This window comes from Anas platyrhynchos, chromosome 10 (assembly GCF_047663525.1).
Source record: "Anas platyrhynchos isolate ZD024472 breed Pekin duck chromosome 10, IASCAAS_PekinDuck_T2T, whole genome shotgun sequence".
In the NCBI taxonomy this organism is placed as follows: Eukaryota; Metazoa; Chordata; class Aves; order Anseriformes; family Anatidae; genus Anas; species Anas platyrhynchos.
The window spans coordinates 9,471,908-9,489,015 of record NC_092596.1 but is presented as its reverse complement, the minus strand read 5'-3'; the positions used below and the strand labels follow the sequence as shown (position 1 = coordinate 9,489,015).

Here is a 17,108-nt window from a genome sequence, read left to right as displayed (position 1 = left end):
TACTTTGCAACATGTAAAGCAAAATAGTCACGGAAGTAGAATTAAGACAATCGTTAACTTGCAGATACAACCTTAGAAAAAGTTAGAAGCACCTAGGGTTACATTAATTTGTTTTTACAGATACAATATCACTACTGTAAATGTTTTTGTTTTGGCTTGACGAAGTAGAATAATTAATTTTCAAGGAGGATGTTTACCCCTCCCTCTCCTCTCCCCAATAATTTTTTCCCCTTTTTCTTGGTCTGAATTCTGCTTTGGTAAGCTGACATTGTAAAGCCCTTTAACAACAGTACTGCTCAGCTGTATTCCCAGCCCCACATTGACAACAAGGCAATTCTCTGAATGCAGAGAAGATAAATGGAGTTAATGCCACTAAGCAAACATGACATTTTTGTTGTACTGTGATCATAGATGAGTCACTAAGTAAAATGATTAATCACAAATCAATGTTACTAGGCTCATTTAGAGATGATTCTCCCTTTGCAAAGCAGGTAGAAGCTCTAAATTTATAGGCTAATGCGTTTATTCTAGCTGTAGCACTCTCGTTATTGGTCTTAAGCATCAGCGTCTGCAGGAAATTTGTGCGCAATTAAGCTAAAGTGATGACCTCCTTATACACATTTTGGCACTTTTTTATCTGATAGTGTATTGTGCAAATATATAAATGAATTGAAGCATTACATAGAAATTACAGCTAATGCAACGCTAAGAAAAATAGACATATTCCAGAATTTTAATACATATGCCAATAAGGTATCTAGACCATAAATTACACTCGTTTTTATCAGTCTGCAAATGGGTTTATCAGTCCACAAATGGGTTTGTACTGAGATTTTAGACTGCTTCATTTTCAGTTGGCTAACGTTTGTAACTTCTATAAACAATTTTATGACCTAAATTGTTTCAGGAGGAAGTGCATGGATTTTTTGAGCAACACGCTTGTAAGTCACACGTACACTGAATACTTTCTATTGGGTAAATAAATTCACCTTATTAACTATTAAACAGGAAAAAAATATATTCTTTAAAATTTCCTGAAGACTTGCTAGCCCCTTGGCACTTTTTCTTCATCTTGAATTGAACAAAATTAAACACCTGGATACACTCACACATGTGTCAGTCTGCACACCAAATTTGTCAATATAAATTGTTTCTGGAGCGATCATTTCCAACCTACAATGGTAACTTCTGAGGCACGAGATTGTGGTGCAACCTCTGACATGATAGGACCTGGAACTCCATCCTACCAGACAGGAACCAATTCAAAGCAGAGCTGGATGAGTATCAAATACAATTTAAAGAGCATTAAAGAAGTACATGACAATTTGATCAAATTTAGTGATCAGTTTTGCTCTCAGAAGGGAAGCACTAAGTGGACAGACATCGATAGTTGTGACTACATGGTTAAATTATATAGTCAAGCACTGTAATTCACAAGTTTTTGAAGCTACCTAATACACAAACACTTTTTGCTCTGATCAGCAATACTTGTAATACTAGGAACCATACAGTCATCTAGACCCAAGCTGCTCCATGTTTTAGGAAGACAGAGGGGAGATGACAAGCAGAACCATCCAAGAGTTGTGAGGTCCTAAACCTTTAGAAATTGCCAAGCAGCTCGTGCTGCTCTTGGCAGAAACTCCCAGCCAGTGAACAGAGCATCGTGCTCTGGCTTAGGGAAGAGGTTGAGTACAAGATCCTCGGACATGCACAAAATGGTCCTGCACATGGAACATGTATTGCTCAAAGAATACACCTGTCAGTAACAGTCCTTGCTTACAGAGAACGTTCCTTGGGGTAGTAATTAATACATTACACCTTTAGGTATCTCTTGAATGCAGGAGACATCAAATCTATAAAGTGATCTAAACTATGGCCAACAGAAGTTGTCCGCTCATGCAAGTTAACCAGCTGTTGAAAGGAACTTGTGTCAGTTCTTCCTTTGCTCCTGCTCTCCACAAACAGGAACAGAGGGTGAAACAAAACCCCGTGACTAATCAATTTCTACTCTGAACAAAGAAAGGAGGGTCTAAATCAACAGCCTTTTAACTACCTAAGAATGGAAACAAACACCAAGAAATTAGAATTACCTAAATAACTAGGGTCTGTGATGAATTCAAAGCATCTTTTCAGTGACTCCCATGCAGTCTTCATGACTGCCATGCTGTACTTGCTATTTATTATTTTCAGGAAGTATAGGCAGGAACTAGGTGACAGGAAAAAACAGACAGCTATGTAGACGTTAAGAGCTATATGTCATACTTCAAAAAGCTCTTTACTCTGCAATCATCATCCTTTCAAGATTAGTTGGGCACGTTTTCACTGAGGAAGATATTCTAGAATGAGTGAAACGAGCCCGAGAAGGAAGCCTTCATAGTAGCAACATTACTAACAGGATCCTTCAGATACAGATGAAGTGCTACTTGGAACCTGGCACTTCAGCTTTCAGATCATTTACCCTGTAACTGTCCCCATGTGCAAGCCATCTATAAGGAGTGAATAAAGCAACACATTCACAAGAAACCTTACATTGTGGTCAAGGTGGAAATAACAACCCTTCAGATCAGCTCCCCGTTTTCAAAGGAAAAGTGCATGTGAGCAGCAATCCACACCGACTGTCCCCCAGCATAAGCAGCAAACTGCTGCTAGACATGAGGCAGCGTGGCTTTTGAAGATATACTGGTACAAGGCAGCTTATTAAAGGCATTAAACACAGACAACAACATTTAACCAACTGATACCATCAGAGGCATCCCTTCTTGCAAAGCCACGCTGTAGCAATGAAGACGAAGAGCAGTGCTTACCAGTGCTGTAGGTCTGGGATGTCACCAGTAGTAGGACAGCGACATCAGTCCTCAGCACAGTGATAACATCACAGCTGAGGATGTTGAGATGGCAAATGCTGCTGGCTCACAGGATTGGCATGTTGCTGCCATTTCTGAGTGCTGTGACAAGCACTCAGAACTGAGAAGATGCCGTGTTTCCTCACAGGAGCACAGCTGACACGGGGACCAGACAGACTGCTTACAGCAAGCAGCCTCATGTTGCCCACAACCATTGGGGCCAGCGTGCCCAAGGCCTGACCACAGCAGATTCCCAGCTCTACGTGAGGTCTCTCTCCACTAGAGTAACATGAGAATAAATACTCAGCTACAAGATTCATAACCCACACTAAAGAAGCCTGAATGTGAAACAAATCAGGAAGATTAAAGCAGTACTGCAGTATGCATACAAAAATTAACACTGAATAGGGATACACTTCCATCTTTCAATCGCAGTAAGCAGCACCAGGCAGGAAACAGCATCTGTTTCTCTAGTCACTGGCAATTTTTTTATTATAAAACTCTTAACAGACACATTCCTCCTACAAAAATAAAAAAAAAAAAAAAGCATAAGAAGTGAATCCTCCTAAAAACCGTTAACAGGACAATAAAGAAACAAGTATTTGTAGCAAAACAAAGCTGGCAGCTATAGTCTCAAAGGCAAGTACAGTGCTCCCTCTAGTGGAAATACACACGGGTGAGTTGGTGATCTTTTCAAATCACGTTGGTAAACTAGGTAAGATCTCAGGGAAGCCAATTACAACTGCTAGTGTACTAGGAAATGTTTGAATAAAGTTGAATAAAGCATAAAACACTCAGGTCAGTAGTAAAAAGGCTGAGGACAGCAAGATCATATCCAATACCATCTTCCAATTTAAATAAATACATAAACTTCCTTTACTATTTTGCTGAAGTGGAAATTTTGGTTCAGTTTGTGCCTAAATAGGACTTGCCAACAAGTGAGACTCTCTCCTGGCAGTCAGACTTGCTACACAAGAAAGATAAATGAAGAAATGTGTACATGCTGATGAGAGTTCCATAACATGCACTGTTTAGTTGTGACCACAACCTTGCTTGAGAGTCAAGCCAGGAGATACCATTACTTCGCCAACAGCTGCATGGCTCAGTGGTGAACTGCTGCAAAGGGTTTTCCTCTGAAAGTTCAGGAAAACGCAGCACAGCAGCGTGGTGGGACCCTGCAGTTCAGAAAACACCAGCAACAGCTTCTGTACAGCTTCTAGGTGTCACACACACAGTGGTAAATCCTTAGTACTAGAGACCACCACAGAGGGTCAAGGACCTTGGCAACATCTCTGTTTATTTTGTTGCAGAAGACTTTGCACTGTTTCTCGCCTTTGGGTGAAAGCAGACTAAAAACGCAAGCAGGTTGTTGAGTAAAGGCAGAGCATCACAAGAGGAATAGCTCCTGCAGTTGTACTCTGCAGCCTCCCAGCCACACGCTCCACAATTAGAGGTCTCCGACCATTTGACAAGACTTGCCATGGTGTGCAATGTTTCTGCCCCCATCTACCCTCCCCTGTCCCTCGATGTGTACAGAAACAGGCTGGAATAGTAATGGTTGGTGAATTTTAACTTGCTTAGGTGATGAAACTTGTAGCCCTAGCTGGGATGAACAAGGCAGTTTATAACCCTGAGGCACTGCAGGAAGCCTTCTGAACTTTCAAGGAAAACATCCTTGTGCAGTAAGAGATCTTACTGCATTTTCAGGGTTTTTCTGCTTGGTTCCAGGTAGGAAACAAGATTTTTCATAACATTACACTTGAAACTTCAGTGTTGCAGAGGATTTGAGAACTGGATTTACAATACAGTGACACAAAGGCATCTGCATGATGAAATTACAAGAGCATGGTTGGTTATAAGTTTTAAAAAAATCCCATCAGGGATATTTAAATATTACAGGACAGGTGTTGGCTTGATGACTACAGACAGTGAGGATGACAGCAGAAGAAAATCCAGTTATTGCCGACAAAAAAAGTCATCAGACTTCCTACGTCCAGGCCCACAGATATATAATATACAGCATATACATATACTAAAGACGAAAAATCCTTTGGCACAGAAATCAATGACAGAGGACAGTTTTCAGTACAAGATCTTGGATTATATCATTTGTGGTTTTTTTTCTTAAGAAACAATTCTGATCAGGTTGTACGGGTAACAAACTACAGTAGTTAAGGAGGGACTGGTTTGCTTGCTGTCACAAAGAACAGAAAATGTGTGCTACATGAACTCGTACTTTATGCCTGCCTGGTGTATATAAGCCCTATATATGAATAACCCTGCTCTGAACAAGATACCACAGTTTCATGAGACTATCTTTGCTATGTCATCAGTTTTAATTCCAACCTGTATTCCAATATGCACATGACTATTTTCAAATACAATGAAAACTTGATGTAAACAGCATCAGTCACCAGCATGGCAGCTATTGGTAAATCCTTCACAATTTCAGAAAAAATCTCTATAAACATTGTGGAAAGCAGATACAGAATGTACATAGGACAGTTTTCTATACAAAAGTGCATTTTAGCCATACAATTAGTGGAGAACCTGGAAAAAAAATATCAATGTAAGCAGTACCATATATTCTAATCTACACCCTCCACCCCCCAAAGAAAACCAAAACATCAAAAAAAAAAACAAACACAAACCAAAACAAAAAACAAACAAAACCCACCATTTTCTCCTTGCTTTGGTTATGAACTATATTCAAGCTTCAACATGTATTTTTTAATTGCAGAATTTATTTGTAATTTGGAAATATTTTAAAGTTAGCCAGATGAGAGAGAATGCAAGTACGAGTATCAGAGTTAATAATAAAAATAGACAAACTTTGAATACTACTAACATTTGCACTTGGTAGATTAATAAGTTAATTTTGCAATCCTTAAATGGAAAATTGCATGTCAACCAGGTCCTTTCTATGCCCAAGAACCGCAAGACCCATAAGCTCAAGAACTTTAAACCAATAAATCTAACAACATTGGCCATGAAAAGCTGGCTTATAAGAATGAGTTTCAGTTTCAAGAGCCACCCAAACAGTCAAAATTATTAATATTTATAGACCAATGCATCAACTGATTTCAAAGCTCAAAGAGTGTTAAGAGAAAATAAATGGCTTTAAGCCACTCAGCATAGATGAACAGTAAATATTGCCATTTTATTTGCTTCTACACCTTATATGCACTCTGATGTAAATGCATATGAATGAATTCAAACTTTTTATCCCCCTCCCCCCCCAAGAATGTTCTTCACAGGTTTCAAACCACAATATGAGAACTAAAAGTTAAGCCCAGGAAAGCTTCGCAAAGACTTTTTGCTCTTCTTAGTAAGCACCCCATACAGAGCATACCATAACCATCCTTTAATCAGTTTCCCAGTTAAAGAAAAATAGTTTATCTTAACAGAGACAAAGGGTAACACCAGATACACACAAATTAGACAGGTTGTCAGGCAGCTAGCTCTCTTCCTCATATTTAAAATCATATTAGAAAAGAATGTTCTCTATTGTTTACAGTCCTATTGCAATCAGACTTTCAGTGCTCCTTCTAAGCCTTTTTAGAGAAAAAGTTACCATGGAAGCAAATCATTAATGTTACAGAGTGTAAACTGATCACATTCGTGTTACAGGGGGTACAAAGCACCTAGATATACAGCTTCAGTACCATGGAGCCATACAACTACTAGCTTTTTCCCATGTGTCTCTACTTTGCTTTTAAGCTTAACATTTTACAACAATTAATAAATAGAGATCTGATTCTTTTTTTTTTTTTTTCGAAAAAAAGCAATACAAAGAATGCTGAATTTTAGCAGTCTGTTGTTGTTTTGTAGCTATCTGAACCCAACAGGCTGTAGCCTCCTGTAAAACAAAATAGCAGCCACTATGGCTTGAACCTTGTCTTGCTGATCAAAGTGTAACTAAAATTCCAACTAACTAATGCCACAGGCATCCAATACAAATTTTAAACATACAGCATATTGCAAGAAAAGATCAGAATATGGTAAAAACACTTCCCACTCCTCCTCAAAATGAGGGTACCATTAGAACTAAGAAGGATATGAAAGAGGAAAAAAAAGAGAGCATGTAGAAGTATGGGACAAAGTTTGGATCCCAAACCTATTTCAGGTCTGATTCTCTGAGATGCCAAGTACTTAGCAAAGAGGAAATTCAGGTAACCAAGAAGTTATTCTACATTCTGATCAGAACATCCACAGTTTCATATTCTTAGGTTAGAAGTGTTCTGAAACTATGAGATTCTAGAGCTATGACTTACTAACCTGGCACCCCTTTAAACTCACACTTTTCTATCCTTTTAACTGTCATACAAGTGACTGAAGTACCCAGCCGGAGATAACTTACCCCAAGCAGCTACTGTGGCACCCAGGAACTTTCCTCCAATACAACAGGTGAGTAATTGGAACCATTTAGTCATTTGGGTAAATTGATACTTACATGCTTACACTAAAATCAAGATGGAAATACTATCCTCCCTCATCTTACAGCCTCTGAAAGCTAGTAGACAGGTACCTCATCAAAATGAGGAAGTCTTCTCTCAACAAGGCCTGAGGAATTTGAACTCTGAAGAACTACTGAAACAGAATAAAACGACACTTTCATGCTCCACCATGCTGAGGTATTGCACCTTTCTTACAATTCATTTCAGAATTTCAATGCTCTACAATATTAAATGTACATTTTTCTTCAGGAAATAAATATACACATCTCAAAATCACTGTGGAAAATAAAGTTTATACTCAACTGTGACAGTACACACAGTGAAATGTTTCATGAATTCATCCATTACTGCCATAGTAAGTTGCAAGAGTGCAACTGCTGCATCCTGAAATTAGCTGAATTGACAGCAATTGATTTTCTTCTCCCATCCATTTAAAAAGCTGCAAATACAAATCAATCTAAATTCTTAATAACTTGTACACAGCTTTGTTTTTAGTATTGTTTCTACAGGAGGAAGAGAGGCGTCAGCCAGCTATAATGCAGTGCAAACAAATACTAACAGATTAGAGTCACTTCTGGTTTGCAGCCAAATGACTGGCAACATGGGGTAGCTAACATTTGAGTTGCAAATGACATTACATAGCTTTTATTAATAGCCAAGCCTGGCTGCAATGAGTGACTGCGTTCACATAGACTAGTTAGACTATGGACATCATTTATTTCTTACTGAAGCCCTTTCAGAAGCCACGGATCAGATATTTTATTGGTTAGTTTATTTTCAGGCTACATGGAATGCCACCTCTGAAGTAAATATACTTCAGCTGTCATGGCAAACAAGTGTGTGCAGGACATGCAAAATGAATGAGTAGTCCCAAACCTCTATATAAAGTGAATCATGCAATTCTGCAGGACTGGGTTATATCCTGCATTTACAGGCACCTGTGACCATACTAAATTGCCAGACACCTTAATTCATGTGATCAAAATTAAAATAGTAAAGCATCAGTGTATTAAGAAAATCACCTTCCTGAACTCGGAAATAGAAAATACTTGAACTCCTCAACTTTCACTGTGAAATTTAGAGCTATCAATTTCATCTCAGGTTGGAGGGAAAGGAGTTTTGTAACACATAGTTCCAAGATAAAGACAGAAGTCACTTTACAGATTGTCATGATTAGGAAACAGGTTAAAACAACTACTTTTACCTCCCTACCTGAAAAAAAAAAAAAAAAAAAACAACACATAATTTTACCTCATTTTCTCAGCAAGAGATACTTCAAAAGCAGATAGACAACAAAAGCAGGATTATGAAGCACATTAATAATTGTGCAACAACCTGCATGGAAGACCCATCCTTAGTTGGGTGGTAAATGAGTAAACATAATTGTATGACACAGCTGCATTAAGTTCTCTTGCCTTTTAGATAAAATTCCAGGGGGGGGGGAAAAGCCACCAAAGTTGTGTGCCACTTGTTTCCACTTCTGTTTCCAGTAGCATTTTCAGCTATTTTAAAGTGTCCTAGACAACGTTACTGAAGATTAATGTACTGTTAATGCATAATGATGTTTCCTTTCAATCTCTTTATAGCAATACTAGGGATGTACTAGTCAACCGTTATTAATGATCAGACTAAGAGATATTGAGCAGCAAAATAACTTTTTAAAGACTAAGTTTGCAATTTTTGTTTTCATTTTTGACTCTAAATGTTTTCTAAATAACTGTATAATTAAGTATTATTTGTGTACATACATTTTTTGCATTAGAAGTCCTGCTTCTTGCTTTCTATGCCGTTTGAGTTAAATCAAAATTTCTAGAAATCAGATTTATCACAGTATTTTGATTCTGTATGATCCAAGAGAAAGACTGAAGAAAGCCTTATAGAATTATTTTCTTCCTCATGCTAAACAATCTTTCTAACAAGAAAGGAAGAGACGAAGCAAGCTAAGCATAATATTAATCTCTAACTAGGCAAAAACAGAAAAAAAGCTGAAGCACAGTACTGCATACTTAGTGTCATCCAAAAGCATCCCTAGACTTATGTCTTGCAAGTAGCATGTTAGCCAAATTCAATTTTCCTTAAAAAGAATTTATCTATTCAGCAGCTTTTCAGAAGTCAATTACATTTCTGAAGTCTCAGTTGCAAAATTAGTCTCAAAAAGCTGAAGTTACTCAATTCTTAGAACGTCTTACCAAAATTATACTGGAGAAAAGATCTGGTTTATATTGTTAACACTAATCAAAATTTGGTCAAGAAATATATGTAAACAATAAGAATAATACATTTAAGGCTTAGAAAGAACACTGATAAATTCACCCCTGTCACATTAAAACATCCACATCTCCTTCATGGTCCTCCTCAGTCACTTTTAAAGAGAGCACTTCTTCATTAAGAAATAATCCACTCAGTCTTTCCTTACGAGCTTGTCTTTGTTCTTTGAGCTGTCTCTTGCGTAAGGCCTTTTGCTGTAGTTTCCGTTGCTTGGAACGTTTCTGCCAAAATTGAGAAAACAGACATAAGTTTTTGCTCGGTATGTTAGAAGCCACCTTTAAAGTTGACAAATACGTTAACCTCTAAATTAAGGTTTGCTCTGAAAAATAACTAAAACGAATTCTGAGGTAGCACAAACATCATCCAAAATCAAATTTATTATTTAAATAAATGCCTGTTATAGCTTGATTTTTTTATTATTTTTTTTTTAAGATTAGTACACATATTCTTTATCGGGACTGTTTACCGTGTCTCAATTATGTGGCACAACATCACCCTATGACATTGCACAGCTGAGTCTTTGATCAGAAGAGTCTCTATTACAGTGGAAAAGTCAGTCTTCAAATAGCAAACAGAACCGAAGTCCAACCTAACACGTTGAAGAGCAAGCAGGAACTGCTCTTCTCCTCCACACCTGAAACTGGAATTATGGAGACGGGACAAGTGCCGCAGTATTACTTTAATTGAAACGTACTTCAGTAGGTCACTCCTCACAAAGTAATCTCATGAGACATGTCAGAAGAATAAACTGAAGATCCATGAAGCCTACATAAACAAAACTGTCTTTACTATCCAGAAATTATGGCAAGATTTGGTTGATCAATGTTGAAAAAAATGGTATGTAATGTAGAACGGTGTGCTTGTTCAAAGGATAAAGTTCGATGTATAATCCCTTATTCAGCCGCCACTCACCTTATTCAAACAAAAGTAATCAGAAGATCTACTACATACAAACATCAGGCTTTAACTTGGAGGAGAAACGGTAAGAGTACAAGTTTAAATTCATTATGGTCATGCCAGAGGAAAGACAGCATTGATTTAGCTAGATGACTTCAGCAAATCCACAGTTACTAACTAGGCTCCTTCAACACAAACATCCCAGTTCAGATCATATAAGCAACCGTAACAAGTTATACAGCTTAATACACATGTACATAACTAGAAACTTTACTTTTGAATCCCGGATTCGTTCTGCAGCACTTGTGGACAAATTACTATCACTGTGTGCTCGACTCATGTTGGCACTTGAGTTTGACGCGGAGTTAGCAACACTAGAACCACTGCTGCTTGCTGAGCTGACCATGCTGGCACTACTGCTGCTGGCACTGGCACCACTCACACCACTGGTACTTGCACAACTGTAGCTACTCCTCTTCCAGTTTTCCCTTGCAGATCGTTGACGAGGTCCATGTTCCTTAATATAGTTTCTCACCTTCAAAACAGAGGCAATGGAATTACTAAAGCCTAACACTGGACCAAGATACTCCTTTGCATGGTAAAGAAACACAATTTTCCTATTACTAACGATGAAATTACTGGATCAGTTCAGCTAAGTCTTTTAAACCATTTTGCTGTTTGCTGCTTAAATACCACGCCACCTCACAGTCATCAAATGAACTAACTTTGCCAAGAGCTAAGTTAATACTAACTTCATTGCGCAAGGAAGAAAACTAAGTAACAAGTTTTTGTTTCCCACCACCACCTCCTGCCCAACCCCACATATTTCAACTAAGTTGTAATAACAACACAAGAACAGAAATACCAGCCAATGCCACCTAAATTATTAAAACACATTTATTTTGCTATAAACACCCACACAAAGTTGGTGTGAGAAGAGTTGTACTTCAGTGATACCTGTAAAATGTTTGAAATACGAAATAGTCTGAGTCCATAAGAACAGTGACCGTCTACCCTTTTAAATTATGTTTAGCTTATGTTCAGTTAGCAAATTAATATCCTCGATCAGTTGACAGTCATGAAATGGAAACTTTGTCTTAAGAAGTACCAGTCCCACAACATGAATCATTACATACATGCCAGCATTTCAGAAGTGTTTGCTAGACTTCTAATATGTACTGAGATTATAAAATCAAAGGGTATTTCTTGTAAGTTTAATACATGCAATATGCTTTTGAACACTAGAGCATATTATTGTGAAGGAGGAAACTAGGAGTATTTCCTTGTATATAATAACTATGTAGAAAAATTGATCACCACTAACATTTTGCAAGACACACCAGATGCTGGAGGTCTTTAAAAAACCCAAAGGCATATATACAAACCTTAACTCACCTGTTTCAGTTTTTCATCTGTGAGACAGTTCAGTTCAATAATGAATTCACTATCTGTAGGTGAGATCTGTGCAGTAGGATCAATAATTTTAATAATGTCAAGTTGCTCTCGAAGGCCCATCTCCGTGCTGACTTTGCGACTCAAATATTCAATATATTCAACCTAGAACCCAAAGATAAGCAGGTCATTTAAAACTATTACTGACTCTAAAAGAACTAGAAAAAAAAAAGGACTGACAGAATAAATCACTCAAATATCCCACTTCCTATGATTCTTGCATCTCTGAGTATCCTCAAAAACAAACAAGAAGAAAACTTGAATGAATGTTAAACTGTCTACTATAGATGCAAAAGACAAGATTTAATTTCAAAAATCAAACAGTACTGCATATGGTTGCATTTACACCTAGAGAAACCAGTATATCTTTTAAGATGCAGCACTAATTAAAGTTGTTCTTATAAAGATAACTGTAAGATACAGAAGAAAGTCAATTTCACCTGCTCATCATTTGTCATTGCACTCCATGGAAGTTCATCAAGATTCCTATGTTTGTTTTTCTTCTTCGGAAGCAGACACGGAGAGCTTGGAATACTAGGTATAACATCAGAAAGTACATCGCTCCCACTTGTAATATCACTGCCAGGCAACTTGTAATAAGCAAGAGAAAGAACAAAGCCTTAGAATACCGTAGGCACATTTAAAGTCATTTCAACACTATTAACAAATTCAAAGCATGCTTTCAAATTAGCAAAGCACTGCTTATCTATATACTCTAACTATTTCCTAATAAGTGTTCAAAACCCTGCAGTACTTGTTTTAATCTTCCAACAAACTGCAAGTGTAGCAAATCACACTCAAACCTCTTAAAAAAAATACATTTAAAGAAACAGCAGTAGGACGTGGCATTTCACTCCTTTCCTTCTCCATCAGTGAAAATTGTTCATGATATTCTAAAGCTAAAGCTAAACCTAAACCTCCCATTCTTGAGCACAATTTTAGTTTAAGAAAGATAATTTCAGAGTAGTTCTATAATTTATATTACATCCCGTAATTACATAATACAATTGAAATAAAATATTAAAATTGCTGTCATTTTCTTGGAAGCAACTGCAGAACTTTAGCTAACTTCATTTGTACAACTGACATGTAATTTCTGAATGCACTTCCAGTTAAAGTGTGACAGTTGGATTACTCATGCTCAGATTCTGCCAGATAACACTGTAAAAAGCAACAAATAGCTTTCAAAAATTCTACAAGTTGAATCAAGTACGTCTCCTAAGAAATACTTGTTTAAAAAGCTAGTTACTAATCAAACATGCTGTCAGCTAACTAAGATGTGGGAAATTGCTTCTTCTCACTATAATCCCCCAGTTTATCAGGCAATTAAAATTTCACAACTCAGCGAAGCACTGGGATCCAATCTGAGCTGCTCCTACAGGCTACATTATACAAATGCACTTGTAACTTCAAGGAGTACATACAGAGATTATCAGTTAGAATAAAACTGTAAGAAATTCAGAACATATTCTGTCCATGTTTTCTTAAGTTTATTTGTATCTTACAGAACAGAGTTTGTGCTTTCTGGAAATCTGTATTCTTGGTCCTTATGTTGCATTTATAAGGCTCTGTATATGCTTAGACTAAGCTTTATGACAACATTTGAAAGTAGTCTTCAGTATATTCTGAAGCACGTTTCCTATTTCAAACTCACATGCATGTTAAAAGTTGATATAAGTCTATAAAATAAAAAGAGTTAAGTCTATAATGTGTAAGAACAAATGCTTATCGTTAGAAGACCACTAAAGAAAGTAGTAAGACACATGGCGATGCCTGACTAGGACCGCACCCTACACAGATTAGAACAAAAGCAGTATATGATTCATCTTCACACTTTTCCCATCCAGGTAAGACAAAGCGAGCTCTGTACTCTTCCCAACACAAAAAAAAAAAAAAAAAAGGAAATAGACTACAGCAAGAGCTTCTACACTTTATCTGTCAGTTCCATTTTTTTGCAGAAGACTTAATATGACCAAATCACCAGCAGACATCTATAGCCAAATTTCATCAGCACGGCAGATCCTCAAGACATAGGAGCTAAGCTCACAGCTACAAGATACACGATGACTTTGAGAACCAAGCAAGCATAATATGTAACCACTCCTCTTGGAGGAGCCAACCTTCAGACTCTCCTCCAGACCACATACTCCAGAATAAAATGGAACAAAACATTTTCCTTATTACTGAAGATTTGGATATTTGTACTTAAGTTCAGGAGTTAAAGAATATAAAAAAAAAAAAAAACAGCAGAGGATTTTTCTATTAAAGATAAACCCAGGACTTAGTCTATATAAAACTTTACATTTACAGTGGAACTACTTTACCTGCCATTCAAACTCGCTGTCTGACCAATCCCAATACGTGCTGATAGACGAAGAGACATCACTGCAGACGCTGCCCTCAGGGAACAAATCAAAAGAGGTGAACTCCTGGTCATCCAACAGAGAATAACAGTCATCTTGGTCGCCAACTGAAACCGAAGAGAACAGCTCCTCACTGCACTCTGAGCTGGCCACACTGGTTCCACAAGAAGTCAAGTTCCACCTGTAAAACAAGACAAAATAAATAGAAAGTAGAAAATGTATTGGCATTGTGCGTCCTGAAAAATGCTTAGGTTTTTTAAGCCTCAAAAAATCATCTCCACTTTGCTTGTCAGTAACAATACAATGAAGATATTATTCAAATGGAAGTATTATGTTTTTAAGTATTTTTAAAAGGCAAACAATACCAAACTGAATTCAACATTAAAAATGGCAAGGCAAAAATCCATACACAGCGCATTTATACCTTTAATATAACATATTAACACTTTCCATCCCAGAGTGATGACTCCTATAGTGCGTGCATTTTTGCTTTTTTCTTCTTTAAATACACTAAACTAGAAGATAATTTCATATAACTGCCATATAAATTGAAATAACCAAAACCAAGGATTAAATCAATTGGACTTCTGAATAACAAAGTATTTCCTAATCTACATTCCAAACAGGAGTCAAAGCAATTCTAGGATGATGAACCCACGCAAAACTAATACTTAATAGGGAAACATAACACGGATATACTCAAGGCCCCATTATTCACTGCTTTCAGCTCTGAATACCAAAAATATCAGACATGCTGTTGAAATGACAGTACAAGGTGGGAACCTGACCTGTGTGAAAATGCTGTTATGCTAAAACTCAACACCTTTTTTCCCCTTATAATTTCATTTTAAAAGCCAGTTACTGCTGTTGCTAAAGTAAAACAACTGAGGACTCAGATTTCACAGAACAGGTTTTCTAAGAGTAAGCCAAAATTTAACAAGCTCATGCAACCAGTCTTGCTATCTGGATTTATTTTACATGTTGGTGAAAACTAGGTCGAGACAACTATGAGTCAGCACAGCACTACAATACGGCCCAAACAATTTGAAAAGAGCTTCCAAAACCCACCACACAAACCCAGGCACTGAACTCCCGTTCCATCAGTCTATCCACTTCAATCTGGCTAACTAAAAAAACGTTCCTCTATCCAACTGCAAGGGCTGAGCAGTGCCATCAATGAGAAAGGCAGGTCCTCACCATCATTATTTAGCTGCACACCTGGCTGGCTGTTTGTGATGGACTCACTCCCTCATCTATCTGGCCAGCAGTGAATTTATCCAATTTAAAGACTCCTCAGAAGCTTTTCTCTTAGCAGATTTACAAGGTTCTGTTCTCCCTTACTGCACCCCTTATCTGTGTGCTGTTTTAGTAGCACAGACTTCTTTCTGCGGGCAGGGCAGTCAGTCGGTATACAGAATACAAGAGGTGACACAGCATGATTCTGAGCATTACTCCCGTTCCAATATTCATGAAGTATTGACAAAAGGATAGGTACAGCAGACAAAGCTTCCAGACATCTCAAAACACGGGGTGAGGTTCAGACTCCATCACCAACCGCGTGCAGATACGCCAGGTTCGTAGCACCGCTGCAGCTGGAGGCAGTCAGCCCTCTCCTCACACAGCCTGCTGTGCTTGCTGGGATGAACTGGGTTAGGAAGAGGAGGGAACTGCATTACAGTTACTTGCAACTTTAAAAAAATGAAAGCCTTTGTGAGCACCACAGACTGTGCAATGCATCTGCAACAGCTAAATCTGTGTGAGGCTGGGCATGGGTGCCCAAGAAAATGAAACACCCTCCTGAGGTGCCTTCAGTACCTGGGTTTGTGAGATGAGCAAGCCTGAAGAAAACACTCAGAAGGTGAAGACAGCATGAAGGGAAATACACAAGACAAAGGTGTGATCCTCCCCACATTTGCATTTAATCAGTCTTACAGACACGCTACAAATACCAAGCATTTTACTTTGCCGCCACTATCGGGTCTCGGGATATTTGTACTGTACTTGATCAATGCTTCTCACGTCAAACCACTTAACCTACAGTTCAGGGCACTGGAGAACACTTCTGAAGCGTAATTTCTGTCATTTCACACAAATTCAGTTGAGAGACTGCCTCATTACTCTCCGTCATGGTGCAGCAGGAACACCAATAACCAGCAGAAGTATTTTGCAACTCTGGGACAGGAACTAACCCCACACGTACACGTGCCGAAGGCTGAGGCCTCGCTATGGCCGTACCCAGGCTGGGCTGTGTGCGTGTGCGGAAGGCGAGCCAGGACCCTTGGCAAGCAGGCCTGGTTGCTTTGCATTTTACAAGCGCAGCCGGCATTTCTCTGCAGAGCCGCACCGGCATTTTCCTTGCAGGCCTTCCCCACAAATTACAGCCCGTCGCTTTTTTCCCTACTTAGCAGCAGGGGACCCAAAGGCTCCCGCGGGAGCCGCCGCAGTCCCAGGCCGCCCGCCTCAGCGCAGCCCCCGGCATTTTTGCCGGGTGCCCCCCACCCCCGGGCCGCCCCCCGCCGCCGACCTGTTGGAGTGGAAGCGGCGCAGCGGGTCGGTGCGGTGGCAGGACGAGAGCTGGCAGCCGAAGTCGCTGACGTCCAGGCAGCCCTCCTCGCTCAGGCTCCAGCTACCGCCGCGCGGCGGGTGCTGGTGCGAGAGGAGCGGGCACGGCTCGTCGGGGGCCAGGAACTTCTCGTACGGCTCCTCGGTCATGGCGGCGGCGGCAGGGGGGGAAGGAACGGCGCGATCGCCTCACGCTGCGAGCGGCCGAGCCGCAGGCGCCGCCATGGAGGGAGCGGGGCGGGAGGCGCCGGGCTCCTTCCGGCGGC

The 17,108-nt window shown here is 39.1% G+C and overlaps 1 protein-coding gene across 2 annotated transcripts in view; it reads right to left on the bottom strand.

The window, feature by feature from the left end:
* Positions 1-5,156: 5,156 nt before the first annotated feature.
* Positions 5,157-17,108, bottom strand: part of FAM199X (family with sequence similarity 199, X-linked) — a 36,667-nt gene continuing 24,715 nt past the window's right edge. The window contains exons 1-6 of one of the 2 annotated variants that reach the window (XM_027465274.3): positions 16,805-17,107; positions 14,242-14,461; positions 12,358-12,507; positions 11,861-12,022; positions 10,740-11,000; positions 5,157-9,789 (exon numbers count right to left, since the gene is read on the bottom strand). In XM_027465274.3, coding sequence (XP_027321075.1) covers positions 9,619-9,789; positions 10,740-11,000; positions 11,861-12,022; positions 12,358-12,507; positions 14,242-14,461; positions 16,805-16,992 — 1,152 coding nt within the window. In that variant the 5' untranslated portion in view covers positions 16,993-17,107 and the 3' untranslated portion in view covers positions 5,157-9,618. Of the gene's footprint in view, positions 9,790-10,739; positions 11,001-11,860; positions 12,023-12,357; positions 12,508-14,241; positions 14,462-16,804; position 17,108 lie in introns of those variants that run through there. The other variant, XM_072042885.1, reaches the window with a different exon arrangement.